The sequence below is a fragment of the Cloeon dipterum genome, chromosome 4, assembly GCF_949628265.1.
Source record: "Cloeon dipterum chromosome 4, ieCloDipt1.1, whole genome shotgun sequence".
Taxonomy (NCBI): Eukaryota; Metazoa; Arthropoda; class Insecta; order Ephemeroptera; family Baetidae; genus Cloeon; species Cloeon dipterum.
In genome coordinates this window covers 18,906,180-18,933,940 of record NC_088789.1, presented here as the reverse complement: position 1 = coordinate 18,933,940, position 27,761 = coordinate 18,906,180, and the positions used below count along the sequence as shown (strand labels likewise).

General features: G+C 39.4%; 4 protein-coding genes and 1 long non-coding RNA gene across 9 annotated transcripts; 3 read left to right on the top strand and 2 right to left on the bottom strand.

Moving 5' to 3' along the window:
- Positions 1–776: 776 nt before the first annotated feature.
- On the top strand, positions 777–3,829 carry LOC135942148 (uncharacterized). Its single transcript, XM_065488124.1, has 4 exons — positions 777–1,166; positions 1,651–1,850; positions 2,361–2,808; positions 3,247–3,829. Exons 1-4 carry the CDS (start codon positions 917–919, stop codon positions 3,459–3,461), a joined length of 1,113 nt encoding a protein of 370 aa, XP_065344196.1. The 5' UTR covers positions 777–916; the 3' UTR covers positions 3,462–3,829.
- Positions 3,830–4,374: 545 nt separating this feature from the next.
- Positions 4,375–7,376, top strand: LOC135942149 (tenascin-like). Its single transcript, XM_065488125.1, has 5 exons — positions 4,375–4,642; positions 5,904–6,114; positions 6,173–6,322; positions 6,985–7,122; positions 7,186–7,376. The coding sequence occupies exons 1-5, from the start codon at positions 4,409–4,411 to the stop codon at positions 7,347–7,349; spliced, it is 897 nt and encodes a 298-aa protein (XP_065344197.1). The 5' UTR covers positions 4,375–4,408; the 3' UTR covers positions 7,350–7,376.
- Positions 7,377–7,411: 35 nt separating this feature from the next.
- Positions 7,412–13,542, bottom strand: subdued. Of its 3 annotated transcripts, none has more exons than XM_065488120.1 (14): positions 13,323–13,542; positions 12,972–13,229; positions 12,629–12,697; positions 11,871–12,031; positions 11,641–11,806; positions 10,961–11,216; positions 10,761–10,904; positions 10,157–10,704; positions 9,929–10,086; positions 9,728–9,876; positions 9,428–9,675; positions 9,084–9,301; positions 8,820–9,011; positions 7,412–8,040 (listed from the first exon to the last, which is right to left on the bottom strand). In XM_065488120.1, exons 1-14 carry the CDS (start codon positions 13,443–13,445, stop codon positions 7,974–7,976), a joined length of 2,757 nt encoding a protein of 918 aa, XP_065344192.1. In that variant the 5' UTR covers positions 13,446–13,542; the 3' UTR covers positions 7,412–7,973. The 3 variants fall into 3 exon arrangements, with proteins under 3 accessions (XP_065344192.1, XP_065344193.1, XP_065344195.1); XM_065488121.1 differs by having other exon boundaries at positions 13,347–13,542; XM_065488123.1 differs by lacking the exon at positions 12,629–12,697 and having other exon boundaries at positions 13,323–13,541.
- A 702-nt stretch (positions 13,543–14,244) lies between these two features.
- On the top strand, positions 14,245–27,022 carry Pisd (phosphatidylserine decarboxylase). Of its 3 annotated transcripts, none has more exons than XM_065488321.1 (7): positions 14,245–14,409; positions 17,838–17,944; positions 21,909–22,297; positions 23,345–23,462; positions 23,526–23,701; positions 24,390–24,670; positions 25,747–27,022. In XM_065488321.1, the coding sequence occupies exons 1-7, from the start codon at positions 14,381–14,383 to the stop codon at positions 25,898–25,900; spliced, it is 1,254 nt and encodes a 417-aa protein (XP_065344393.1). In that variant the 5' UTR covers positions 14,245–14,380; the 3' UTR covers positions 25,901–27,022. The 3 variants fall into 3 exon arrangements, with proteins under 3 accessions (XP_065344393.1, XP_065344392.1, XP_065344391.1); XM_065488320.1 differs by having other exon boundaries at positions 17,835–17,944; XM_065488319.1 differs by lacking the exon at positions 14,245–14,409 and having other exon boundaries at positions 17,454–17,944.
- Positions 21,054–21,577, bottom strand: LOC135942291 (uncharacterized). Its single transcript, XR_010575088.1, has 2 exons — positions 21,298–21,577; positions 21,054–21,231 (listed from the first exon to the last, which is right to left on the bottom strand). It is a non-coding gene; the product is annotated as an uncharacterized LOC135942291 (long non-coding RNA).
- Positions 27,023–27,761: the final 739 nt, after the last annotated feature.

The following is a 27,761-nucleotide window of genomic DNA, read 5'->3' as shown; positions in this document are numbered from 1 at the left end:
ATAAATTTGACATTTTACCGAAAGAATAGTTCCCGCCGTTATAACTTTGCCCCCGTAATTTTAAAGTAAAATTTTCAAAATATTTCCATAACTTCTCGAAAAGTTGATTTTTTTCAATCTGCTCAGCGAAGACGAACCAAATAACATGATTTTCACTTTTGCATGATTCGGATCGTGATTTTTAAAAAATCTCCGGCAGAAGAGAGCTCTGGTAAAATCGCGTTCAGAAATAAAACAGTGTGCGGGAACCGCCACACGTGCTCCCCTCCCCCCCCCAGTTCACTTCTGCTGCAACAGCTATTGTAGAAAATATAAATTTTATCTAAAATTGTTTTCATAAAATTGAGCTTCATTCTGGCTACTTCTGTGTTTTTGGTGGTAAAGACGGTTCAATTTTTAAAACGGGGTTTAAAGATATGAGAGGAAACGTGTTTTTCCAGAATATTATAGAATATATAAAATAATTGCAAATTTTATTAGCTTTCTGATTTAGCCAAGATTTGTGCTCCCTGTCGCAAAATTTTGTATATCTAGCTAACACTTTGCAAGATTTATAACTTAGACTGGTAAAAAATAAAATATTCTTCTCGCATTGAAAGGCATATCAGATTTTAAATAATTTAGCTCTCATACCACTTGGTACAAGATAAATAATTATATTGTTTCCAAAACAAATAATTTATATTTTGCTAATGACTTATATAATTGCCAAAAGTTCACGAAATTCAAAATAGACAAATCTTAACTAAAGGCAACACTCAAAGCTCTCGTTCTTCGAGCGGCTTAATTTATCTGATAAACATAATCCCAAGCAGTGCAGCCATGGTGTTCGGCACGGCGCTGCTGCTGCCGCCGCCGCCGGCACAGCGCCGACCTTTTTGCCTTAAAGTTTGTCTGATTACCGGCTGCACAGTGCATGCTTGTCCACTCGATCGCCAACATAACATGCAGCGTGGAGGGACGGCGTGGTTCGAGTAGTGCAACGAAAGATGAGATGTGTGCGCGGGTTACTCGAGATGAAAATCAACACCTTATCATCGCCCCGTCAGCTAAAGTAGGCCTGCCCTTTGCCAGAGCAGCGTCCTCAACCGGCCTGGTAATGCGCAGCACCACTCTGCTCCTGCTGGCGGCCGCCGCCGCCGCCTCCACCGCCCTCGACCAACAACGTAAGAGGCCTCTTAGTCTGCTTAACCCCGCGTGTTTGCAACCCCTTTGACACGGTGTCTCTGTGCTGTTTGTTTCCTCGGCTGACAGCGCGTTCTTTGCCGCGTCAAAGCAGTGAGCTAGCCATAACTAGCACGCCGGCAAAATATCACTTTTCGCACTTCCGCCTGGTTTTTCCGGTAAATTCTAGCATTTGAAAGTCTGATTTACACATTTAAAAACGTTAAAAAAAGATTTGGTGTTCAGTCATATTATAATTATTAAAACCAGTAATATTTAGAAAAATTGGAATCGTTTAATTGAAAAATAGCCGAAAATTTCTGATATCGCCCAAAGTGCAGCTAGGAAAACAGTGACCTAAGCCACTGACTCATTTTTAAGAGGGTCACTGATCTGCCCCTCCTCCAGAGTGCAAGCGAGCTGCACGTCTGCCTCCTTTTTAAAAAATTTCGGCTCACAATACTGATGAAGAAATGACATCCACAGAATCTCTACCTAGCCTATGTCGGAACGATCACCCCCACGTTTTCGTAAACGAGGCACTGATGCTGGACCTGTGGCAGGAGCCGGCACAGCATCCCGCCAACTGCTCGGTGCGGCTCGTTGCTCCCGCTGGACACTATTTGGCCATCGCGTACCACCCGCCCAAAAACCAGACTGACCAGTGCCCCATCAGACTGGACCTGGTGAGACTTAAATCAGCCTTTTTCGGCGAAAGGGAATAATGTTTTAATAACAAATAAAACGCGCAGCGTTGGCCATGCGATCAAACGGACGCGAACAAATGTGCACACTTTGCAAGTTTTGCCGGCGTACGCGAGAGATTATAAAATATGTGTTGCGCTTTTTTATACCGCCATAGAGGACGAATGCCCTTGACAAAGGTTTGTACGTTGGACTGAATGTGTTGCACAGCGAGAATATGATTTTAGCTTTGGATTAATAATCAGCGCTGGGAATTCACTGTTTAACCAAATATCTTTAATAATTTTTCATTTGACATCCAACGAATTAAAAATACAATTAAATATTGAGTATAGAATATATAATTTATTGAATTATCAGTGTTCTGCTATTTTACAAAATTGCTGTGTCAATAATAGAGCACCGTTGGTGTTCAATTAATTATCTATTATATTAATATATTAAACATATTTAATCGTGAAAATGTTACATCCCCTCGTTTTGATTCACAGGCATACGATTACGATGGTGTCCCCGTGAAAGTAGAGGGCCTGTGCACTCGTCAGTGGATGGTGCCGTCCCTTCTGCCCAGCATGTTCCCAGCGACGGTAACTCTGGAAGTGCATGAAGCCCTCTGGCCCCCTAAAGGACACAGACTGCACGTAACTGCCGTTGGCATCAATGCGGTGTGCGATGACCGCAAGAAGTACTATCTGTGCGCCGTAATGAACCCGCCCCCAAACGAGAATGCGGTCAGAAGGTTCTGCGTGCGATACAGCCTCGTGTGCGACGGCTTGCTCAATTGCCCTGCCTCAGGAGCCGACGAGATCGAAACGCTATGCGATCCGCCTAGTGGCGTTGCTGATGGGGATGGTGACTCGATCGTCAGTAAGCAACTGCGTGAGTTGGTGGAGCATGCCCAACTCGAAATCTTCAATAGTGCGCAGACAGCTGAAGAAGGTCAGTCAAAAATTTGAATAAATCTAGTGTAAAAAGAGGAAATGAAATTGAAAATACTTAAATATAAAAAATAGAGAGATCAGTTATTGTACATTTTATCAAGATACATATCATGTAGTTAAAAGTAGATTTCAGTTATAGTTTAGTTAATCCTCTGCTTATTGGGGTTTCCTTTTTTTATTACACAATGGTTTTAAGACGCCAACACATACAAGGCAACAGGAAAGTTGCGCACTAATCTTTACCAGCCTCAACATTCTATTCGTCAAAATGTGCTGACCACCATTTTTGCTCATTATGTATCACGGTGTCTAATATCTTTATCAAACGACATTTTCCCTCTAGGAAATTATCTGCTCCAACTCATAAAAAATCTGATTTTATCATGAGACACAACAATAACTCCATCAAAAAAATTTTGATCGATTTTAATTGCAGAATTCAGCTGGTGGTGGTACTTGGCAGCCACCTGCCTGTCGCTCGTCCTTTTGGTGACTGGGGTAGCGGTTGCAGCTTACTGCAGGAACACCAACCAAGACGAGTCAGACAGCGAGACAACAGGCATGAGCACGTCCTGCCCCGAATCCTGTCCAGAGCGCGAAGACCCTCCTCCCGACTACAAATCGATTTTTCTCTGCGAAGAACCTGTGTGAAAATCTATTTCATGCTAGAAAAGACTTTCAAAAGTTGACTGATTTTAATTGAAAACCGAACTGAGCATGAAGGATGACTAAAAGTCGAAATTTTTATATTACATCTCAATAAGTTTAATAATCGATTTAATTTATCACGCTTTGATAGTGTACAAAGGTTTTTGAAGTCTTCCACAAACATTTACTGTTCATCCATTTCATCGTCATTTTTGGGAACGCGATAGTATGCAATTATAATATAGGCTATAATCTCTGTTTCATATACACACTGTAAGAATTCGAACTCATAATCGTCCTTTCCGTAGACTCTCTTATTATATGTATGCTCAATTATGTGGTACGATAATAAAGAAACAATCAAATCTTAAGCAGGTGTCAAATGATTACGTGTATCCTCACCATTGCGTTGATTTTTATCGCTCATAATCTGCCTTCTGATGAGTAAAATCAGAGGCTACAGCGAGACGTTCTTAATCAATCATGACCTTATTACTGTTGGACATGTTTATCAAAATCGAGCGAGCAATAAAAAGCAAAGCAAGCAAGAAATTACCAAGTTAACATTGGAAAAAAAATATTATAGATTCGCGTTTATATAAATTCTCTATCGTCGAGTCAGATTAAATTGGAATTATGTCTAGGTCCACAACACAATTTTTAGGAGTGGCACGTTATCGACTGATTTTGCAACAGTCTCAATCGTAAAACTGCCCTTTTGAAATTTAACTCAATATCTAGAGCGTTCCACCGGTGCACCAATTACGAATTGGCTCGCTTAATCACCGTGACAACACAAGCCTATCAGGTGATCAATAATTATTTTTTTTCCAAATCGGGGGCCGACAACAAAGCACTCAAATCTCTTATCTGAGCGCAGAGTCTGTTGTCGGGTGCACTTTGGGGTATATTTAAAGGGCGCCAGCCCGCAGCGCAGCAGACGAAATAAGATGCTGTCCAAAGTGATCCTGGTTAGCCTGCTGGCGTGCGCCGCGCAAGCCGTTCTCAACGAGCCTTGCGACCCCAACACTGCCGGGGCTTGCGGCGATGTCCTCAATTCGATCTGCGACCCCACATCCCTGACCTGCGTGTGCGATGATCGCTACCTGGCCACCTCCACCGGCGGCTGCGACGGCGTCATCGGACGCTCCTGCTCCATCGACTTCGGCGCTACTTGCAACAAAGTATGCAATTTTTTATAGCTTACTTGGCTCCTCTTTGATGCATTTATTTAACAACTAGGTATCGGGTTTCATATTACTTGCTTTAGTCAGAATCATATATCTTTTTCGCAAAATTTTATCGTAGAATTTACAAACACAGTCTGTTGTCGATTTGCAGTGGTAATTTTTGTTTTTACACAAAAACTTATCTTCACTTTGCATGTTATGTATTTTTTCAAAGTAAAAAATAGAAAACCACAAATTTTGAAAATCGGGAACAATTTTTACATTTTGCAGATCATTTTGATTTCGATCGAAAAAGGTAAAGCCACTTTATCTGCAACAAACTAAAAAATGAAATTTTTATTTTTTTAATATGTTTAGATTTAGTAGTCTTAATTACAGTGAATTGTCGCACATCAACAAGGATTGAAATTAATTTGAATTGTTGACTAAAAGTAGCATTTTATGATCAAATCGTTTGTTGTGTCAAAAAATTAGACGGATTTTGTCAATGCTTTTTGCTTGACCTCGAAACCTCTCGTCGCGATATATAGGATAGTGAGGGAATTATGTGCAAAATTTCCCTTCTGGTAAAATAAAATCATGATTTTTCAATAAAGTGACAGTATACTCGCCGCTTAATTAACATGCAAACTTTGTTGTTGATTTCTCGGATATTTAAACGCCAACCTGGGAACATTTTTAGCTCATTATACCCAATTTTCATGGAATATTTAGTGTAAAGGTAGATTTTTCATTATTTTAAAATACTTTAATTTCAAATATAATTTATTTAAATTGCTTTAGTTTGAAATAGTTTTAACGCCAATTTTTATTTCTAAGCCAAGTCTCTCCCTGCAAAATGCTTTGATATTCAATTTTATGATACATTCAACACTTTCCTATACATGAGCTTCGAGTGTGATGAAACAAGGCAACGGTCTCAAATCATCATGACTGTTCATGATTCATTTTCATGTGGTGTTTGCTCGCTTTGCAACGACACTGCACGCAGAAGTGCTGATTTTCAAATTTCTTGTATCACGATCACGAGAAACTATCATGTGCTTTGTCTTGTTTAACGCTCGAGACGCCGCAGTTTAGTGTGAAAGTGAGGTCGTCGGTTGGGAGTTTCAAGCAAATGTGCAGAGCTTGCTTTAAAAACACGATGTTTTGTTTTCAAAACGGGACAAAAATAAACGAGAAATTCCAAATAAAATTAAGTGTTTATTTTGACGGAAAAGTCTGAGTATTTATGTAAATGTTACCATCTTTACAGGTTCCTTACGCTCTGTGTCTTGGTCCTACTTGCGAGTGCACCAACGAGTACCTGACCAGCGACTCGAAGACCGCCTGCCTGACTACTGTGTACAACACACACTGTCTCGAAGACGCTCAGTGCGCCGGCCTTGGCGAGTCAATTTGCGTCAACGAACGGTGCGTGTGCAAGGACGGTTTCGTCTCCAACGGAAAGGCTGAGTGCCTGCCTGGTGATAACTCAATTTTATTATATTAAAAAAGGAGCTAATTTTTGGCACACGTTTGCAGTTGCCACTGACTTGAACGTGCCCTGCGACACCGACGCCCAGTGCCTGGCTTACGACCCTCATGCTGAGTGCATCCTCACTATTCTTGGAAACAGGTGCCGTTGCCGCGGAGGATGGGTTCACAACCTGTTCAACAACGCTTGCATCGACAGTAAGAAATTCGTTATATATTTTCATTAAAAGCTAAATAGACCAATAGGTTAAATCTGATATAGAATAGATGGCATAAAAAAATCAATTTAATCAAAAGAAGGGTGACAAATTTTTTTCTTCAGAGATAAAAAGTTTGTTTTAAATATTATTTAATCATAAAGACATATATTATCTTCCAAATTTAAAATTTAGGATTTGCAGTTTGAATCTTGTCAATTGTTTTAAGCAACTTATTGCAAAATTCAAACCAAAAATCCTGTGCTTTATTTTTATCCAAATCACAGAAGAAGATTCATATTTTCCTTCAAAATTAAGCAAGCAGGCAAAAAATCTGGTGTTGAAAGGAAGACACAAACACATTTTTTATGCATATAAAATGAAAATTGAAAAAAAATTTTGCAGGGTTTAAAAACTAAAAACATTATGTCACGGAATATCTTCCAAATTAAAAAAAAGATAACGTAACAAAAATCAAAACCGAAAGTCCATTAATATAAACATATGTCCTATGAGGTAAAATTTAAGTAAAATATCAATCTCAATTGAAAATATTTCCTCTCCTGTCTTTTCAAGCACTTCTAACAACAATTCAAATAGCACTTGCTAGGATTTCCTTAAATAGTATTCAAAGACTGATTTGCCTGTAAAAAAACCTTTCAGGTGCCCACAAGGTCGGTGACTCCTGTGGCGTCCAGGAACAGTGCACCAACTTTGACGAAAACGCTCAGTGCGCTCAGGGCCAGTGCGTCTGCAACGACGGCTTCGTAGGATCTTTGGATGGAGTCAACTGCATTGCGCGTAAAAACCCTGAACAATGAGACAGCGAACAGTCTAACCAGAAAATGTTTTGAATAATTGCAGAGTCCGCTTTTGGAGCCAGCTGCCAGCAAAGCCCTCAGTGCAGCTCCGCGACCAGCAACTCAGCCTGCATTGACGGCGTGTGCCAGTGCGAGGCTGGATTCACCTACGACGGCACAGCCTGCGTGGCTGCCAAGCAATTCATCATGCACAATAAGAGAAACTAAATTGCGAATAAAATTAAGTTTAATAAGCAGGAGTAGTATTATTTTTAAATTAAAAAGTAATAAACTTTGTACCATAAATTTTATTCGCATGCATAATTATATTTAGCAAACAAGTTTAAAATTTAATTTAATTTAATTCTTGTAAAAAATCTCAAAATTTGGTGGAATTCATCCACTTTAAAAATCAGATTCACGTAACGATGAGCGGAAGGAACAACATTAAAGATTTACAATGAGCTTATTTGGCAAAAAAATTAACATAGTGGCCTCATTATCAGTGTTACAACTAAAATCTCTAGGATGAAATGGTAAATTTTCACATTAAATATATGTATGTTTATATAAGGCGAATTGTGCACGGTTACAAATTGTGCGAGACGTGAATAATTATCACAAAATAGCTGCAGTGGACTGCTTGCAACCCTCGACTAGACGGATGAATCAGATCTGCCGCGTCCTGAACACTTAGATTTTTTCCAATACAAATATATATCGTATATAAATCGTGTTTCGCTCGGTACATTTTGACCGTCATTAGATAAATTACATTAAAAATAGTTACAACTAGATTTGTGTGGGTAAATAACAGCTGTCGTGAGATTTCGATTCCGTAGAGTGGCCGATTTACACTGCCACAGGGCCGTTGGATGAAATTCGAGAGCGAGAGCCTCCTGGCAGGCTGCTTGTTGACCTGCACAACATATAAGTAACCAATCTAAGTATGTCTTTTGATGCTAGATTTATTTTAATTAATAATTAGTGTAAATACATTCAAGCAGAACATTTAGTAAGATAAAAATTATAGTTATTCTAAGCGTTAGTGAAGGTAACAATTGAAATGTACCAATGGGTGAATATTGGAATCTATAAAAAATATTATGGGTCATGTTAATTTTATTGCAAGCAGCGCCACCAATTTTATCGTCTGTGAAAATGCACCACTGGTTTTTCAGCACAAAAAAACCGGGAACACCCAATCATTTTTAGTCCGCGTTTTTTCTGAACCCCCTGAAAAGATCATAATTATTTTGCACCAAGCGGGATAAAAGTGCGCAAAATTGCAGAAATCCCCGCGAAAAAATGCTATCAAGTGGATTTTTTTGAAAATCCTGATAACAAAAGACTGTTAAAATTTAATTTTATGCTTGTTTTGGTTTCATGATGACAAGCTCAAGTTTTTTACTGCGATGCTGAATTTAAATTTATTTACCACCTAATCAGCAAATCTTAACAAATATTTAGTGTCATGTCCAGACACATGAAATCTTAACTTGCATGTAGACGGAACATTATGTTTGAAGTAATAACACGCCTAGAGGGTAAAATAAGAACACCAAGCTGAAATATACCCCAAGTCAGATCTCATTACATCTTAACCGCTTGCAAGAAATCCAACAGCAAAAAATGTGAAATGTTTTCTGTCCATTTTCCGAAAAGTGAAGGCAAGCAAAAGCATGTGATTAGTCTTACCTTGCGGATCTGGATGGACTGGGTTTGTCTCCGCGAGCCCTCTGTGCTTCTTTGGCGATGATCATCTCATTGGTGAGATAGGCCTCTCTGCGAATTTGGGCCCTCAGCACGCGCGGGACGTCAGGAATGCACCAGCGCACCAAGATCATTACCAACGCCACAACGTTTTCGAACACAACCACAAAGGCAAACCTAATAGGTAATGTAGAGTTAGGTTTTTTTTTAAAAAAAAAAGTTGAATTTAAACGTTAAATGAAGGTTTACCTTGCTGCTAAGATGTGCCAGTACAGGTCAGTCTTGGCATACTTGTTCGAGTCGTTGTGAGACATCCTAAAATCAGGGTATCTACACACTTCAACGTGCTCTGATCCAAGCATCAAGGGTCTTGATCCGTCCTCAAAGTCAGTTACGTTGAATGTCGCTAGTGAAAAGTCGAGGTAGCCTTCCAAACTGCCGTTTTCGCTGACTACGTATTTGTAAACCTGAGACAAAGAGTAATTAAAACTTGTGCTTTTACAAAACACCTTTTGTTAGGTGATTCAAGAAAATGCCGAAATCTTAAACCAGATGTTTTTATTTCAAATGCATGAAGAGAGGTTGAAATTTACCAGTCGGGGGATGAAGTCGGTGGTAAAAGCGATGATAAAGGCATTAGTTATGACTGACAGCTTTCCAATCGAGTCAAGGATTCTGTACCAAACACCGATATCCCTCACTCGCTGGGTCACAGGACGTCGGTAGAACTGCAACAGTTTTTTCGCGTCCAGACGCATTTCCAGAATGTTGTTCAGCAGAGCAAAGAAGGGAGCGAGTGGGAAGGCGGCAACGAAGATAGTAACAAATCCATATTGCAGGACTGGAAATTTCAATATGAAACAAACTGTTTTTCTTCATTTTTAAAATCTTACCCATTTCAAGATATTCATCAAACAAACTGCTTGGACCCCACTCAACCAACTTGTAATCTTTGCACCACTGCAATGGTTTCTTCAATTCCTTTTGGCTGTCAGAAATTCCAGTCTTCACTTTGATTGTGTTAACCCATTTGTAGTACAAGCTAAAAAACACAATGAACAATTATTTATTCTATAGATCTGAATGACTCTTACGGATAGACCATCTCTAAAAGGGTGTTGACAGCTTGCTTGCCAACCATAATGATTGCGAGTTGGATGCACAATTCCATCAAACATCCACCAGGTCCACACTCTTCTTGTCTGTAGTGGAAGATCCTGTTGTATTCTCCTGGTCTGCCTACAAATTTCCCCTGAAAGTTGAAAAATTGATAGTCTAAAAATATGCAAGATCAATCAGTTTTTTTAGAAAGCTTTGCATACCTTGAAAAATGCTATGTAGAAAATTGAAGCATAGTAGTTGACAAATTGCAGCAAATAAATTTTCAAGGTGAGTGAGTCGTCAAACTCGGTTTGTGTCCTTAGTAGCTCCATCTCAGTCAGTCTCTCTGCCAGCCACATGTAGAACCAGTTGAAAATCACGATGCAGCACAAGTTGATGCATGCGGCTGTGACAGACGTGATCAGGATGACAGAGCTGGTTTCGACCTCAGCCTTAAGACCATGCCAGGCGGCCAGGACAGAAACGCGGTACAAGACCACGCCAAGCACAGCGGCCAGAGCGAGCAGAACAAGCAGCAGCACGACTGAGAAGCTGAACACGGTCGCTGGTAAACGCAGGCTCCAGAATGGCACATAGGGCTCTTCCTCGAGAGTGATGGAATTTTTCCTGGTTCTGTTTTTAGAAAAGCGAGCAACTCGCATGAGGTACTGCGGCCGTGGGTGCTCCTCGTTGATGTCAAAGCTTGTCAAATCCCACCTATGCGTGATTTCTGCAGAGTACCGCTTCCAGAGTTCCAGAAACATAGCGCCTGAGGAGTTGAAAATGTAAATTGAAGTAAGTGGAAATGATAATTTCTCAACTGACCCCAAAACGACATGAATATTGCGAAGAACACCGTGGAAGGGTTGTCGAAGAGGTAAGTCACTTGAGCGTGGAAGCAGGTTTCTCTCAAATCCCAGTAGTCGCACCAGTGGTCACACAGGGGGCACATCCAGATCGATTCATTTCCTAAACAGGCAATTTTGAAATATCACAGCAAACAATATGCAGATTTTTCTCTCTACCATTTTTGTTGCAGATGTCTTCAGTTGGCTTGTTGTGAGGTAGGGTTATCCATGAGTAAGCGAAACATATGAGCCCAACTACTGATGCTGGCAAGAGCATGTGCGTGTAGAAACCCAGCCAGGCAAAATATAGGCCGATTTTAACTCCAAAATAGTCCTTAATGTAATCAAGGGGCTGGTAACGAAAGCAGCGTTTGACTGAAGCCCATTCGTGGTAAAGCAGGTAACGTTGGCTGCCAGGAACTTTCAGATCTCCCTAAAAGAGTTAATTATTAATTATTCAGAAAAGGTAGAACGCACTTGAAGAAAACAGCACATTTGACCAAATAAACTTCAAAACTTTCATTTCAGGAGTAAATATCATTTAAAAAATATGAATATGAAAAAATAGGAATGGGCGAAAATAAAATATTTATTTCAAAAGTTCCCCCAAAGCAAAATTCTTGCAAAACTTGGATGACAATATAACGCTATGTGTGGTAAATTAGAAATAGTTAATTCAATTTAATTGATTAAATAATAATTCCTTGTAAACACTGGTGGTTAAGTGTGGCTGAATTGTGTTGTGCGGGACAGATTAAATTTCTTAATACTATTTTTTTAATAAAATAATCAAAAGTAATGTTGAGGAATAAATTAATGTATTCTGCCCAGTTTAAATTTCAAGTAAATCAACTCACATCATGCAGAGGGTAGGCGGCACTGTATACGCCCTCAGTGATCAGCCTGTTGATACCTAGTGCGTTAGGATCCAAAGACTTGTCCTCGTAGTAGGTTCTGTCGAGGATGAAATCCACGATTCGAGAACGGATGGCAGGCGTGAAAAATTCTGACTCAGTGTCAAATCTGTAAGTTTATATGAAATAATTAGCAAAATTGCTGGTTATAATTGAAAATTACTCTTTCTTACAGGTATTCTTTAGTTCTTGAATACACTGCGGTGAATCTATGGCCTTTTTGTGGGAAGTTTGCTGTGTCTACGTAAATATAGCCCAATAGCTTGTCTACTGCTGACTGGACACTGTCCATGAGTGAATGGGTCTTGGCATGCACTTCTTGGAAGGCAGGTATCTAATCAAATGAGTTAGATAGTCAGATAGATGACAAAATGCTAATGAGGAATACAACTAACAGTGTGGTTATGTAAAGCAAACAGCAATAACAACGGATTTCTAACACATCTAAAATTAAGGAATTTCCATGTTCAGTGACGTGGACTGTCAACCATTTTTAACTAACAATGAATAACGATTGTGATTTCCTGGCGCGTTTGTAAATTTTACTTTTCCTTGAGCGTTTCTATGATAGCATACTTAAAGCAAACAGAAAACAACAACAAAGCATAGATATCTAAGTAATGTCTTAGAGTATAAAAATAGACCTAACTCATCTTTGAAAATACAAAGCTCATTTAGCATGATTTGAAACAATAATGCATTGAATAAAATAAATAAAATATTTTTTAAGCACCCGAATAAATCAAGAGGCATGGAACAGTTAAATTTAAATAAAAACAATGCCATTAATCCATGCAGAATAAACGCTTACCACTTAGCGGGAGGCCAAAATAAATAAAGCTTATAATGAGTAAACACGCCAGGTCACATGCAAATTCTGCATTAAATACAGGTATGACTACATGCTTATCTCGTTTCTTTCCTTGTTTACCTTTTGGGAAATGTACTTCGTGGTTCTGAGCAGCAGGTTTCTTTTGCTGCCACTTTGAATTTTTCCCTCCTATTTTGATATTAGCATCAAATAAGTAAATCAATAAATATAAACGCAAAATTTTCACGAAGATCTTGGTCCAGTAGATTAGAAAATTTAGTGCCTAAATTAAATACCGCATGCAAGCTTGTCAGATTCTATGAACGAAAAAAGAGATTTGGAAGCTGTCCAAAAAACTGGTTTGTGTGAAAAATGTAAATATTATCATAGAAGTGGCCTTGCACCATAACGCTTTAAATTTGCCAGATATTTTCTCAAACCCGTGAAAGAGTATTTCACGCACCTCTTTCATGGGCATCCGCAGTTTGAGGATTTCCGCGTATTTCTTAAGCACATCTATCGGGACGTGAATTTTAACGAACGTCAACGCCGAGCCTTCTTCGGCCTCTTCCGTTTCCAGTTGCAGTTCCTGACTCAGCTGCTCCTCGAAGGCTGCCCGTTTCCTCTCGGCGGCCTCGGTGTTGGCCAGCGGCATTCTGTTGTCCCAGGCGAGGACAAAATCCACGGTGCGGTCTCCATCCTGGAAGAACAGCGACTGCTCCTGTGTTAAACAAGTGATGAGTCAAGTGTGCACGACAGGTTGGGAGATACGAAAAAGTGAGTCAGGGTCGTCGCTGGATGCAGCAAAATTTACCCTGAGCACTTTCCGCGGTTGAACCTCTTGAACCTCCAACTCGAAAGCTTCCAGGTCATCCGTACTGTGGTAGACGGACGAGGACACTCTTTTGGTGTCCAGGAAGGACACGTCGTCCTCCATCACACGTGTCCCGCAAGTCCAGCTGCCGGAGTTTCCCTGCCCGGGAATGCCCTTTCCTAGATGTTTCCTCACTTTCCTCAACCTGCGACTGGTTACTGGTTCTGGTTGGCTGCTAGCTGCAAGCAAGGTGCAAAATAAATGGATAGCTCTTGGCGGTTGTTTTGAATTTTTATACCGGTTAGAATTTAGGAAAAGTAAGAGGATCTGGATTTCAATTAGTTTTGAATTGATTAAGAAATATGATGTAAACTCATTGAAAATGTAATCAGTTTTGTTGAAAAACATTTTCAAGATGATCATGATATCTTCCAACATTACAAATAAAAATTGTATAGCAAAACCGATTGAAAATTTAATCGATTTTCATTGCACCCGCTTAGGCGGGCGTGGCACTCCTTACTCCTACTTCTTGTTAGCAAACAGCAGAACTTTTAAACTTTGAATCGGACCGGAATAAGCAAGAGTGTAAAAACTTGATGTTTTTAATTTAACAATCCATGCCATTTTCTTTTATCTAATGACGTGTTCCTCTGCAAATCTAAACCGAATATAAAAAATTGTATTTTTTTAATTCCCCATGTAGGATTGGTGTAAACAAAGGAGTAAGAACTTGGCTGTGTTCTAATCTATAATTTTGTGTTGTAATCGAGCTTTAAGCATAAAAATCTTATTGTAGCACTTTGAGAGTGGCAAATGGGAAAGCTGCCCTAAAAATATGATGAAATAAAATCAAGTGCGTAGTGTGGCTTGACTCTTCTCTAAAGTCCAAGCAGCACTCTTCACCTCATATGATAGAGAAATCAGCTCATCAGCTGTGGCGTAAAAACACGAGTCCAGACAAGGAGACAAGCTGATAGTGGGCTCAAGAAACAGTCGCCGGACAACGGGACATGGACAATCTGTGACACCTTGGACAGGACTAGATCGTGCTCACAATGGCTCTGAGATTGGTCGGCGTTGTTGGGTATGCAGTTCCTTTCATGCGATTCGTATTTACAGCAGTTCGCGGAAAATTTGTTGAGGCTAGGAAGGGGGTTGGGATGGGATTGCGTTGCCGTGCTTTGGAAAATCAATAGAACCACACGAGTGACCGGCCGGGCGTGACACGCAAAAATGCAAATTACGCTTATCTACAAAATGCTCTAAATTTCTCAATATTTATTTCAAATAATAAGGGGGAAAATTCGTCTGTTCTTGAATTATTGAAAACGCGTGTATGATAATACAAAAACACGTATGAAGATATTGATCGATTATGTATTCAATAATTTATTTATTGATGTGTCTGTATATAGGCTCGAGGCTGAAGTGCCAGGAGGTCAATGTGATCGATAATTTCATTATTTAGAAAGGAAGAATGTGTTCAAAATTTATTGTGTGCACTGCAAGCCATAAAAGCCTTTTTATATTGTCCCCATAGAGCAGTGGCAGCAGAAGCAATAATTTAATACTTAAACAACAATATTTCAAAGTTTGCTGATCTTTTCATGTTTTCATGCACAGTTCAAATAATTATATACGCGCGGATGGGTTGTAATGATCGACACGGAATTGGATTTTTTATTCCCTTTGCTCTCCAAAAATCTAAAAAGTGATGAGAAAAATATGAATATTGACGTCATGCCTGTCCCGGATATCCTGAGATTATTTTGTTTTGTTTTGCTGTTAGAAAAGACGATCAATCTTGAATTTAAAAAATATTTTTCTAAATTAAAAACAACACATCTTTTTGCTGGTGGCAAAGAGCTGAGAGTTTGTCCTTGTTATAAGCAGGTTATGAGTATCCTATTTATTTATTTTTTGGTAATTTATACCAAATTTTGTGTCTATGGTAAAGTCAAAATAATTGTACAGCAATCTCAAACGTTAAAATAAACTACACATTCATAAACTCTTGAACTATGCACGACGTGATTTTCCAGAGTCAAAAAAGTTCATTTAAAATTTTTAGGAGCTGCTGAAAACTTTTTGGCGCAAAAGTTAATATAGCAACCTACTAAATTATTTAAAAGCGAGGAAACATTGCCGGCTCTTTTGAATTTTTAATGCACTTTTAAGTGCAACACGCTTGGCCAGGTTCCATTTACTTTTAACTAGCTCCGAGCCTGTCTGTACCCAGAATTACTACAGTGCGCGTGTTTTTGCTCATTTTTTAACCTCGCTTGTCTTTGCTCTCCGCAATTTTGCAGAGAACTGATTTCGACGGCCGAAAAGATTTTTCTGAGCAGCACAACAAAATATTTCAAAACTTCATAATATCAAAATTTGACTTGCAGACAATTCGGAATTTTAACCATCTATTTTGAATTTCGCAACCCGTGATTCATGATATAGCGTTGGGAGATGCCACCGTCGTTGATTTATTTGCATGTCCGACTCATTTCCGCTCCGATTTGTAGCCAATACACAGCAACTAAAATAACATAACAAAGAATGAAAAATATCGAAAAACATCAGATATTATGCAATCACACAACACTTTGAATAACATGTTACGGAAATCATAGAAATAAAATTAATCGGACTGTTAGATTTATTCAGAAGAAAATGTCAGAATTTCACAAGCACAAAACTTTCTGAAATACATACATGATTGTGAAAAGTATTTCAAGACAAGTGTGTATATTATATGATTAAGCTTCATCCATCTTTTAAAGTTCGCTCTGAAGAATAATTATTGAAATACTCTAAATGAAAAGAGCGCCTGGAATTTAGTTGATATATGTATATTCAACAATGGAAATTATGTCAAAAAAGGATCAGAAAGCACGGAATGGCTCCTAACTTAAATGAATGTTTTGGTAAATGTTGACTGAATCAAACGAAAGCCTGCACGATCGGCCTTAACTCTAATTGATACTGCAGTCATAAAACCTGCATTAAAATTTGATTTGTTAATTACGCCACAATTTAAATGAACTTGGTCATTTTGAATATTTCTTGACTCTAAACAAAATAAGAAGAAAAATCGAATTCACTCAAGTTTCAAAGTACTTCTTACACGTCTTCTGATGATTGGATTTTTAAGTCCGCTTTTCTTTCATTGCAGACTTAAGTTTAAAAAATCGCCTAATAATTTTGCTGAAAGTCTCTTTTATGAATGTTCCGTGGTGGTTTATCCTTGCGTGCCTATTTCGTAGGTAATCCAAACCTCAAATATTGCCTAAGTTGTGTTGGGGAATCGTCCACTTTATAAAAGGACCATGCGGTAAACAAGACAAATATTTTGAAATTTGTGAACGACCCTTGTTGTCAGATCAATCACATAGTGGCGTGACTTTACCTCTTCAGTAAGACGCACTACATTTTTCTTTCATTAACGTCGGTAAATTGAATGAATTTTTGACGGTTCAATATGAGCATTTTCAGTTAAAATTAGCACAAATGGCCTAACAATAAGAGCCCCATGATTTTAATTTGAAATTGCTAATTTTGATTAAATTATGAAGTCAGGTGGCTAAACAGTGTTAGAATATAAGAAATGTTTTTACTGCCGTAAAAATAAATTTGTTTTCTCATTAAACTACAAGCGATGGTTTACTATTTGACATGTAGCGTGGAGGTGAAATTCTAACACTAATTTTGGATCATATGGTCAGCCGCCAGCCACCATGACTTTGGCTTACAATAAGCTGCGCCTGTCACGCCAGCCGCCGGTCAAAAAGTTGAAAAATATTAAATAGTGCTGATCCTGTGATCAAAAATGGGCCGGTCCTTCGAATTGTTGAGCACTAAAATACTTCAATTTTAAAATTTCGTCAGCCGCGCCAGCTCGAACCTCAGAGACCTCTACCTAAAAATCAAGCATTTCCATTCTCCTTTTGCTCAATGTGAAATGCATTAGATGCTTGACATGTTTTGTTGACTTCCTATAAGAACTAAATTTTTCCCAAGGATTCTTTTGAATAGTCAGTGCTCCGTTAGAGTTGGATGCGTCAACTGTCGGAAATTGAAGCATTTTTGCAGACTCTGTTTAATCAATCCCATCCGGAAATATCAGATCTGCACCTGTTCGCACCCCCAGCAACAGGTTGCGATCAGAGGTTGTCAAGCGAGGGGCAGGGGTGAACTCTGCGTCAGCACCCCGTCTCGAGGCTCCGGGTGTCAGCGTCCGGACTCAAGTGCGCGTCACGTGGTGCGGCGAATCCACTTAGCCCAATTAGCGAATATCCATCCAGCAGGGGTCGCGGCCAGCGGGGTCACGTGGGCCGGTCACGTGGGGGGCCGAGGGTCAGGAGGTGGCGGCCAGCGCGGCGGTACCGGCGGACGCCCGCCGCGAGCTTCTCTCTTTCTTTGCGACATGTGCCTCCAGTGGCTGCTGCTGTGTTTGCTGGCCACTGCCGTGTCCGCGCCTTCGCACGCGCCCGCCTCACTCGTTATACTTTGCAGCAGTGGCTACCGGTGCAGCTTGCAGCCTGTTCTCCTTTCACCCCTGCGAGTCACTCCCCCTGCACCCCCGCGGGTCAACCTCACCAGGCCCGCCTCCGGAAATGGACTCCGTAAGTATAACCGATCTTTTCCCAACATGTTAAGAAATTTATCGAAAAAATAAATAAATAAAAACGGAACAAATAGATTCTCGGTTGATATTCTTTCAAGGGGGCGGAAATTTGCAATTTTTAATGGCCCAAACAAGTTGATTGGATGAAAAATAGTTTAAAATGTCAAAAGCTTGTAACAAAATAAAACCAATGTAAATATTTTCTATCAGGCAAAACAAATTATTGTATCGTGAATTTCAAATCAAATAATTTATTATTAATACTGACTTGTTAGAATATACAAGTATAATAAAGATGTAACCAGAGATGGTTTTGGTCGTAATTTATACGAAATATTAATTATTACCAAAGTATTCCGGTTCAGATAACAGGTAACATAAGAATTTGTTAAGGAATTTGCCTTCTAAATAGTAAATATACCTTAATTTGGACGGAATATGTGAAGGACTATTTTTATTTTATATATTCCTTGTACTCAAAATAATTTCACATGGTTTGTAGACAACCAAACAAGACAGACTGATTTTTTAATCCCATTGTACTTTGTACAACTAAAGATTTTACTGAAAAGGTGAAATTCATAGGTTGCAAAAATAATGTTATAATAATAAATCATCACCACTCAAGGATTGAAAGAAAATGGATCAACAAACAATTTTTTTTAATCAGAAGCTTAATAAAAATCAAATTTAAAAAGGAAAAAAAATCACAGCAATGTTTTAGCTGCCCCCCGTTGAATCAATTTTTTCAAATGCCTATTTGAAGCTTTAAAAATGTCACTATCAGCGCCAAAATAATCGCGAAAATTCTCTAGCACGTTACAAATAGCCTCCTAATAAGGCAAAATGCGATTCGCATGTCCATCGCGCGATTGCTTTGATCCAATTAGCAGGCGAGCGAGCCGCTGGCGTCGTTGTCTGCGTGAGCCTAAAAATACGAAACTGACATTGTCATTCTATCGGAGGGCGCGACACGTGGTTGGAAACCGCGAGTGTGTGTGTGTGTGTGCGCACACCGCTGTTTGCCTTGCAATTTTCCTCGTGCACCACAACACGCGGCAGCTAAAAGCTTTTGCATTTTTTTACTATTATTTCGCTCGCCTGAACAAGCTGCACATTTGCACGGCCAGATTGACATAGGCAAGCGCTCGCTCGCAACCACGCGATGCATAAATTTGTTAAGTAACCTGCTGTCACCGCATTGTTGTCCGACATTCTTAATTGAAATTTATTCAGCGCATTAGAATAATAAACTCCGCAGTGAGTAAGTCCTGAAGTTCCTGAACTCGCATGCCATAGCAGTTTTGCAATAATATTATAGTTTTCCTGAAAGTGATAAGTTTAGATGAATAATTTGTTTTGTAAGTCAGACTTAATTCAATAGAAATTAAATCTCATTCGTTTGAACATTCATTAACTGCACCACCTGTCACTCTTTATCAGTCTAGTGCTTAGTGACAGATGATTGAAAAAGTTTGGCGAAATCTCTGCGCGGAAGTCGCGTCTGCGTTGCATAACTCAAGTGCCGCGTGAATGATGGCAGCAACTTGTATCATTCTTTTGTCCCGGTTGCCTTTGTGTACGAGGAGTTGACTTGGAAAGCAGGAAGAAAGTATTTTTCACAGCGACACACGAAGAATGTGTTTTGGATAAAATCGCAACCAAAATATCCAAAATCCATATATTCAAGTTGCTATTTTGTTTAATTTCAAGAGACGTTTAAAAGCGTTTATAAATTATTAAAACTATAAACTACTATTTTTTCATTAGTCTTGCTGAAAAATTGCGCATAACATAAAAACCAAAAGCGAATGTCCTTGTTGCAAGAAAATGGCAACAATCAATTCGAAAATAAAAATTTGGTTGTTGATCGATGCACAATTTCAGCGCTACTACGAAGATTTTAATCTTCATCAAAAGAGCATACAGAATTGTCCAGAATATTTAAGTTGCAAAATCTAAGCACAGTTATCAGTCCTATGGGGTTATCAGCTCTTGGACCGTGTTTGTCTGGCCAAATTATATTCGCGGGTGAGATAGAACTAGACATAGCTGACTGCTGAGCTCCTTGGAATTTAACTCTTGACTCGCATTTAATTGGCACATTATGTATTTTCTTGAACGTGCGCCTGTCTAGCACACTGTCAGCAGCACTTAAGTTAGACGAAGGATGGAGCGCGTTTAATATTGTATGTATTGAATTGTGTCTACTGGCCATTAAAGACTGACCGTTGGAACTTGTATTATGTCCCGCGCACAATTAAGCACACTAGTCAACACAATTTTATTTGAAGTTAAGCATTTTTTCCAGAAAATAATTTTAACTTAATTAAAATTGGTGTAATGAAAAGTGTGAGGCAGTTAAACGCTTATTTATGCAGGTATATGAAAAATTTGCCAAATTTACACATTTGTATAGGACAGCTCACAATCAGATCTGCCAAATTGTAGAGCAGATGATGTGAGTTCATTCACCTCCGTCTTTAATCTTAAATAATTAGAGGGGGATGCGTCAGCGAACAAGCTGAGAGAAAATCTCCCTTGCAGCGATATCTCTCCCTGACCCTCGACTGCTCTGTGATTACACTTTTGAGTTTCTTGACACCGAAAAATATTCAAAAAGACATTCAAACGAACCAATCAATGCCTCTCCTGATATTGAATAATAACTCCTTAAAGAAATAACCTTTGATGCCCGTCCCGCTTTGACGCATGGTGCGACTTTTTAAGTGACTATATAAAGTTAAGTTAGTGCCCTTTTAGGCACCGAAATATTTTTAAAGTGAGCAGAGAACAGAAAAAACGGCTCAAGTGTGGATAAATGCTAGACTGATAGGCGCGAGCAGCAAAACTTGCAACCCTGGCGCCTTCTGTTGTCGCTGGAGCATTCCTATTGAGTATCAGTCTATACTTTGTGATACAGCTACCTGCTAGACAATACGCCTCACATCCCCTCGCACGCCAGTCGCGTACCAGCGCTCCAGTCGAGCTGGTCTTTAATTTCAACTCACAAAAATCACTTCTCCAAAGCTAAATGATGATGTGGTTTCACACTGTCTTTTCCAAGGTGGTGAAAGGTAGGCTTTTTAATCTCAAAAATTTTATGAAACCATTGCAGAGTTTCTAAAATGTCTTGATTTATTAGAGCTGATGGCGTGCGGTGCGCAATGCGTGGAATTAACTGAATGTGGCGGTCATGAAATTGACCCAATCGGACTGGGGAGGCATTCGAACCGACTCGTTTTGCTGACCTGCGCCCGGGCAGTAAGCGTTGTCACCTACAACCTTACAAATTAATATTCCTTTAGTAGCAGCAAGCTCTTGATGATTCCTTTGTTTTCAACCACTCACCAGACTGGAGAAATTTGATTTCGAAAACTCATTGCATTCCTTTGTAGATGATTGAGGATGTCTATTGAAACAGTCAAAGACCATCTTCTGGACTTGCGGAGGGCTTTGTCACCGATTTGACCGTTTGCTGTGCTATGCTGGGGTTTTTTGTTCACGTTGAAAGAGACAGAGTAATGAGGATTGGAACCTTGATTCTCTTGCTTAATAGACTTACGTATTTAGTGTTTCCCCCGACTTACACTTTTTTCTACTTCCGTAAAAAAAAACATCGGATGATTTCTTGTTCGACCAAGCTTGGTAGAAGAAGAATACTATAAAATTTAGATATAACAGAGAAGCATTAAAGAATAAATTTGACAAGTCCCCCATATTTAACCACTGAAAATGTTTCAAAATTTACCTTAATTAAATTTTGTTTCCAAACGGTATATTTTTTATAAGAGATTTCACCACAAATAAGGGATTCTTAACAAATTTTATAAGATTGCCTCTTTATTTTCATAGAGGCGATACTACTCACATTTTTTCATCTAAGCAGATTTTTATCTAACCTCATTATCAACTTTTTCCGGCATTCTGAGCAGCCAACTGACACACGATTTGTTCCACAGCAACCAAGGGCGAAGGCGGATGGCGCTCAACGGCCTACCGCTACCTCACGCTGCCCGTCGGCGTCGGCATTTCCCTGCTGGCTGTCTTTCAGTGGCGCAGCTTCAAGCGCAGACTGGAGGATGAAGTGGTGGAGCACGCCAAGGACTGGCAGATCACCTGCTACCGGCTGATTCCGCTGCGGGCCATATCGAGGACCGTCGGCTGGTTTATGGAGAGGGAGTTGCCAGAGTTCATAAGGCCGTCCCTCTACTCTTTGTACGCGAAATACTACAAGTGCAACCTGAACGAAGTGCGGGAGCCCGACCTGAAAACCTACACCAGATTTAGTGATTTCTTCTGCCGCAGTTTAAAGGACGGCGTCAGACCGATCCATCCCTCTGATCCTTTGGTGAGTCTAGTCGCGTGAGAAAATTGTTGCTCCTCGAGTCAGAGGTCGTGTTCGATTATGGAGAGGTCGCGCTCTCAGATTGGCTGACGAATCTCGCCCCATCGGCTTTTTTCAACTATCGCTCGCTTATATAACAGTGAGAGCTGTCTACTTCCGTCTGACCTCTTACGTCAATTGATTATTTGTGATAACCTTAAAAAAACAGCGTCCGCCATTTCTTTTTGGCCATTCTTTCGAGAATTTTCGCAATGATATTAATTTAACCGCTTGATATCATGGTGAAAATCGCCGGATGGATCCATAATTTTTTAATTCTATTGTTTTACACAGAAATTTTCAATAAATACAGAGTTATGAACCAATCAATTGATGCTTGCCATTAAACAATTCTTATAATATTCAACATCTAATAGCAATAAATTTTTGTGTTTATTTGTTTTTTTTCTAATCTGTGGACAGACGTGAGCAACGAAAATATTTTGGATGGCCCCCAAAAAAACGATGAAAGTAAATCCTTCTGAGAAATGAATTGAATTTGTAATTCAGCTAAAATTTTGTGATGCTTCCATTGGTTTTTGCTAGAAATTTAATTCCGATTCCTTGGTGTATGTCAAGCTGTTTTTTTCCGTATTTCTATAGGTTAATTTCACTGTGAGATTTTTATCAAGGATTGAATTGTCAGAATTTTTTTATTAAAATGGTTTTTTATTACTGAAAATTCTAAAACCATTTTTTGAATTGGAAAATCTCAACAAGAATGCTAATCTCTCGAGTCTTAAGTTCCTATGATTATACCAACAAAACCCAAAAATTCGGTTAATCACAGACTGATTGTCAATTTTATACAGTTTAAACTATTTAAAATGTTTTTATTGCATATTTTTGTGGTCATGTCATGATGGAAGCTCAGGAAAAATGGCCGGTTATTTAAATATCTCTGTTCAAAATGAGCTAATTAGATTTTTTATGTGAGAAAAAATTTGGATCTTCATTTGACTCCGTTTATAAATTTGCATTTTTCATAACTTGATTTTGAATTTGCTTCAGGTTTCTCCTGCTGACGGTAAAATTATGCAGGCTGGACCTGTCACTTGCTCAAAGGAGGAGTGCAAGGAGAAAATCAAAGAAGTCAAAGGAGTTGATTATTCTCTCGAATCATTTATTGGTAAGGTTTATACATTCCTTTGTTATTTCCGCTGTTACAAATCCCTTATGAATTATTTTACAGGTGATCCCAGTTGGATTAGTGAAAAGCAATGGGGCCGCAGCACGCTTTCTCGCAGACTTTTGCACCACGAGAGCGGCACTCGACTATATAACAGCGTGATTTATCTTAATCCAGGAGACTATCACCGCTTCCACTCGCCGACAGATTTCCGCGTCAATTTCCGCAGACACTTTCAGGTAGCCACCCTCTTCTTATCTGTTTGTATAAACAGATAAGTTAGTTGATTATCTATTTTCATCTCGAGGCTGTGAACATTGTGTTGGTCATGTGTAGATATGATTTTGTATTGCTCGCAGAAGTCAGTACAATAAAAATAAAAGTGATAATGGGTTGCAGGATCACATGATTTGGTAAAATGCGCTGCATCAGCCACTTTAACGGCTGCGTCGATGCAGGCCTTTTAGGCATGCAAATTGCTAACTCAATGTTTAATTTTCACTCGTAATATTAATCTGACATAAGTTCATATGGATTATTATTCACCGCCGTGACATTGGTGTTTGTATGCATTGTGTTCAAGTTCATTTTTTTTCTTCAGTCAGACACTTAAGTAGTGCTTTTAGGTAATATCGCAGTATTGTTGTCGCTCAAAGCAGCATGCTCTGAAATGCATCCACTGTAGAACATACTTGTGATAAAATAAAGCACTAATAGTAGGAGGGTATTGTAGTGATAAAAAGGAATTTAAGTTCTGAATATGTATTTTTATATGTAATTTTATATTTGTGACGGAAATAAAATTTTGTTCTTTTAAAATGAGTAATCATTTTAAGGAAAGCTACAAGTCTCCAAACTGGTTCTGAAAAAATATTCAAATCTGTGCTGGAGTGAAATTAAATTGATATTTATTTGCCGGCTTTGCAGGGAGAGCTGTTTAGCGTGAATCCGTTGGTGGCGAGGTGGATCCCGGAGCTGTTCAGTTTGAATGAGAGGGCGATGTATGTTGGCTCGTGGAAGCATGGCTTCTTCTCCATGACGGCGGTAGGCGCGACCAACGTCGGCTCCATTCGCGTCTTCTGCGACGATCAACTCCGGACAAACCAGCCACGCTGGCCGCGCCAACAGCAGCGACACAAGGACACATACCTGGGGCCGACGCAGGAAGGCGTGAATGTGAAGAAGGGCGAGCTGTTCGGCGAATTCAGGTCAGTTTTGCAGATTTTGGCCAACTGTCTAATTAATTTGCTACCCTGCTGGTGAATTATTCCTACGTTTTACCACTAGCTGCGTGTAAAAATTATTTTTCCGTTAAAAACAACGACCAAAATATTTTCTCGCATTGCTAGTAGTGTCATGGCAATGTGAGATATTTAGGGTTATAAAACTGGCTGCCCAATGTCGGAGATAGCTAAAGGTAGTTGATTTAAGTGGCTCAAAATGGTTAAATAGCTCCACAGACTGGGAGGCGCATCGGCGTTGACTCACTAGCTGGTTATCGCACCTTTCCAGAGACTTTAGGGACAAATGTCTGGCGTTTCAATATAAGAACTCGGCGCGGGGATGCGAAAAGATGTCCACATAGGGCTCAAGCTCCTCTGTGGTCACTTAGGCCACTTGTTCCTTGGTATCCGCTCGGCGGTGTTATTTGCATCTGGTTAGCTCATATCTAACGGGATGTGATAAGCAGAGGTGAAAAAAGTCAAACAATTTCTTTTTGCATCAGAGATTATTAAGTAATCCACGAGCGATTAGATTTTTTTTAATATTTTCATCTGTTTTTTGCCTTGATTAAAAATTATGTTTCAAAATAACTAAATTAAGTCTAAAAACGCTGGTAGCGTTACACATTATGATTATTTACCAACAAGTAGAAATATAAATACGAGAAAAACACAAATTGTTGGAATTTGTTCTTAAAGTAGATCTATATACTACACAATACAAAATGTTGATGAAAACAATGACCTATTCCCAAAATATTCTCTGGAAATCGGGAAAGAGCTTAAATTTTCTCAGTTTGCTGTTTTAATTTCTGAAAAATTAGCTCCAAAGTGAGTAAGCTAATCAAACGGCAAGCATTGTCTCTTTATTGAAAATCATGATGATTTATTTCGTTCGAAGGGTGTTTGAGCTCACTATTGGGTAGATCGCAACGAGACAAATTGAGCAAAAATTCTTCCTCAATTATTTTGAGAAAAATGACAAATTTTGAAATTTAACTGATGATGATTTCCTTATTGCATTTGGAGATTTTTAATCAAACTAACAATTTGATAAACAGATTTGGCTCAACGATTGTGCTGCTATTTGAGGCGCCGGACGACTTTCACCTGCAACACTCGGTCAGCCAGAACATCCGGGTGGGACAGCCGATGAGCGTTTCTGACCCGGACGCGCCCGCCGAGGTCACGCCAGCCCATAATCACACTGACTGAGCACAACGCGCACTCGAATGTTTCGTTCCTGACCCCAGATTGTGCCGTCTGATCACACCCCAACGACCTCAACCGATCGCCGCGATTGCCACCGCCGGCTGGAGACGCGTGTTGGACAGCCGCCACCACCGTCGCAGTCGCCGCCGCTGGAGAGAGCTCCTAACACAGACGGAGAGCCGCCTTGCTAAGAGTGACCTCTTGCAAAAGGCCTTTTGCATTTCAGTCATTTAACAGAATCAAAACTATGATTTGAATGATACCCTTCAGCCGCTGAAATGGATAGTCAGAAATTGAACGACCGTAGTAAATCCTGACCAGAGTGTCTCACGTCCGCACTCGGTCCATTTTGTTATATATGTAGTTGTTGCTATAGACCCGAACTATCAGTGCCGGAGTTTGATTTTTTTAATTGACGCAACACTGGGCTGAGTCAAGCATTACACGATCCACTCTAGAACACTGCTAGATAATCACTGTCAATGCTACCAAAATTATTGAGTAATGAGGTTCCAAGTATAGTTACCAATGTCAATTAAATTAGCAGCATTCGCCGACCGAAGGTAGATCTTATAAATATGTACATAATGTAAGGTTTTCAAAAACGAAATAATGATTATAGTCTGTCTTACATAAAAATTGTTTATATTCAAGCAACGCGCTTTTCGTCTCTTTGTTCTGAGCTCTCATTAACTCCCAATTTGTTATATTTTTGATATAAATACAAATATTAATTGTTTCCTCCATCAATTGGCTATTGCTTCAATTTCCTTGAGGTCAAATCGAATTAAAAATGGCAGCTCTAAGAATATTCGTAAACAGTTAACATATCTCACAAAGTTTCGATGTTGTTCAACTTAGAAAAATCTTAGCCCGTACCTAACGAAACCCCCTGCCATTAATACGCGAATTCTGGTTAAAAAGCAGAGAATAGCCAAGGAGGCACTATGGAGATAACAAAAACTGAAAAGTGATCCTACTAATCGCTCAGCTGAAATGAGTGATTGTGAGCAATAGTCGAGAGTTTATTTAAATGATAATATTTATCAAGACACATTGTATATTTATTGTTAAATCATGTTGTCACTCTCAATGCAAAATATACACTGTACGATTTTAATCCAACTGCTCGTCTCATTTCGCCCCCGCCCTTGGTTAATTCGCAATGCGCACGCCACTTCTTTTCGTACGTGCTAAACCGAAATGAAAATCCCCGAATCCGCTAATGCACGAAATGTGTCGGAGAGCACACGCTTTTGCTCAGCCATGTATCGATTGCATGCAGTTGGAACCCACGAGTTGGTTGCGGTCTGCAGTCTATACATATAAATGCGCGGCCTTAAATAGTTAAAACTGCCGTGGAAAGTTCAATCCCAACCGCAATTTAAATTGCGCCAAGCGCATGGTCGGAATGACTTATTCATTCGTCTTTCATTATTTGTCGCGAGTGTGTTTTGCTCGCCACGAGAATTTGATCTACGAGCGGCGCTTTGGCGACACTACTTGCAGCCTTGCTTCGGTTAGCAGAGAAGTTTCGCCGCACCAGAGCAGGCGAGCCACTTCATGCAGCGCAGAACCGACAAAAACATCAAGAAGCAACAGCAAATCTTGAAAAGATTTCGGAAGAGAATAGAAATTGTCACTGCGCTTTCTACTTTAAAAGGATATTTTGTCCAATGACTGCTCACATTCTCCAACAGTTGAAGTTAAACTCCTCTTATTTAAATTGTTTCGAAGTATTTTTTTATATAAGACAATAGAATGTTTCCAATTCAAATGTAATAAAATGTTAAAAACAATAAGACTTATGAGTTTCAAAGGATAGATTTTATTTTTTATTTCTTACAGCGCTTAAATTTGTGAT

Bases quoted from the DNA above. Each gene is read 5' to 3' on its own strand.
- Pisd (XM_065488319.1), top strand. From the start codon at position 17,746: ATGTGCCTCCAGTGGCTGCTGCTGTGTTTGCTGGCCACTGCCGTGTCC. The intron at 22,298-23,344 runs GTGAGTCTAGTC...AATTTGCTTCAG, and splicing joins TCCATCCCTCTGATCCTTTG to GTTTCTCCTGCTGACGGTAA. The intron at 23,463-23,525 runs GTAAGGTTTATA...ATTATTTTACAG, and splicing joins TTCTCTCGAATCATTTATTG to GTGATCCCAGTTGGATTAGT.
- LOC135942148 (XM_065488124.1), top strand. From the start codon at position 917: ATGCTTGTCCACTCGATCGCCAACATAACATGCAGCGTGGAGGGACGG. The intron at 1,167-1,650 runs GTAAGAGGCCTC...TGACATCCACAG, and splicing joins CACCGCCCTCGACCAACAAC to AATCTCTACCTAGCCTATGT. The intron at 2,809-3,246 runs GTCAGTCAAAAA...TTTTAATTGCAG, and splicing joins TGCGCAGACAGCTGAAGAAG to AATTCAGCTGGTGGTGGTAC.
- subdued (XM_065488120.1), bottom strand. From the start codon at position 13,445: ATGGAGGACGACGTGTCCTTCCTGGACACCAAAAGAGTGTCCTCGTCC. The intron at 11,807-11,870 runs GTAAGAAAGAGT...ATAAACTTACAG, and splicing joins TCAAGAACTAAAGAATACCT to ATTTGACACTGAGTCAGAAT. The intron at 9,302-9,427 runs GTAAATTTCAAC...TCTTTGTCTCAG, and splicing joins CCGACTTCATCCCCCGACTG to GTTTACAAATACGTAGTCAG.
- LOC135942149 (XM_065488125.1), top strand. From the start codon at position 4,409: ATGCTGTCCAAAGTGATCCTGGTTAGCCTGCTGGCGTGCGCCGCGCAA. The intron at 4,643-5,903 runs GTATGCAATTTT...CCATCTTTACAG, and splicing joins TCGGCGCTACTTGCAACAAA to GTTCCTTACGCTCTGTGTCT. The intron at 6,323-6,984 runs GTAAGAAATTCG...AAAACCTTTCAG, and splicing joins CAACAACGCTTGCATCGACA to GTGCCCACAAGGTCGGTGAC.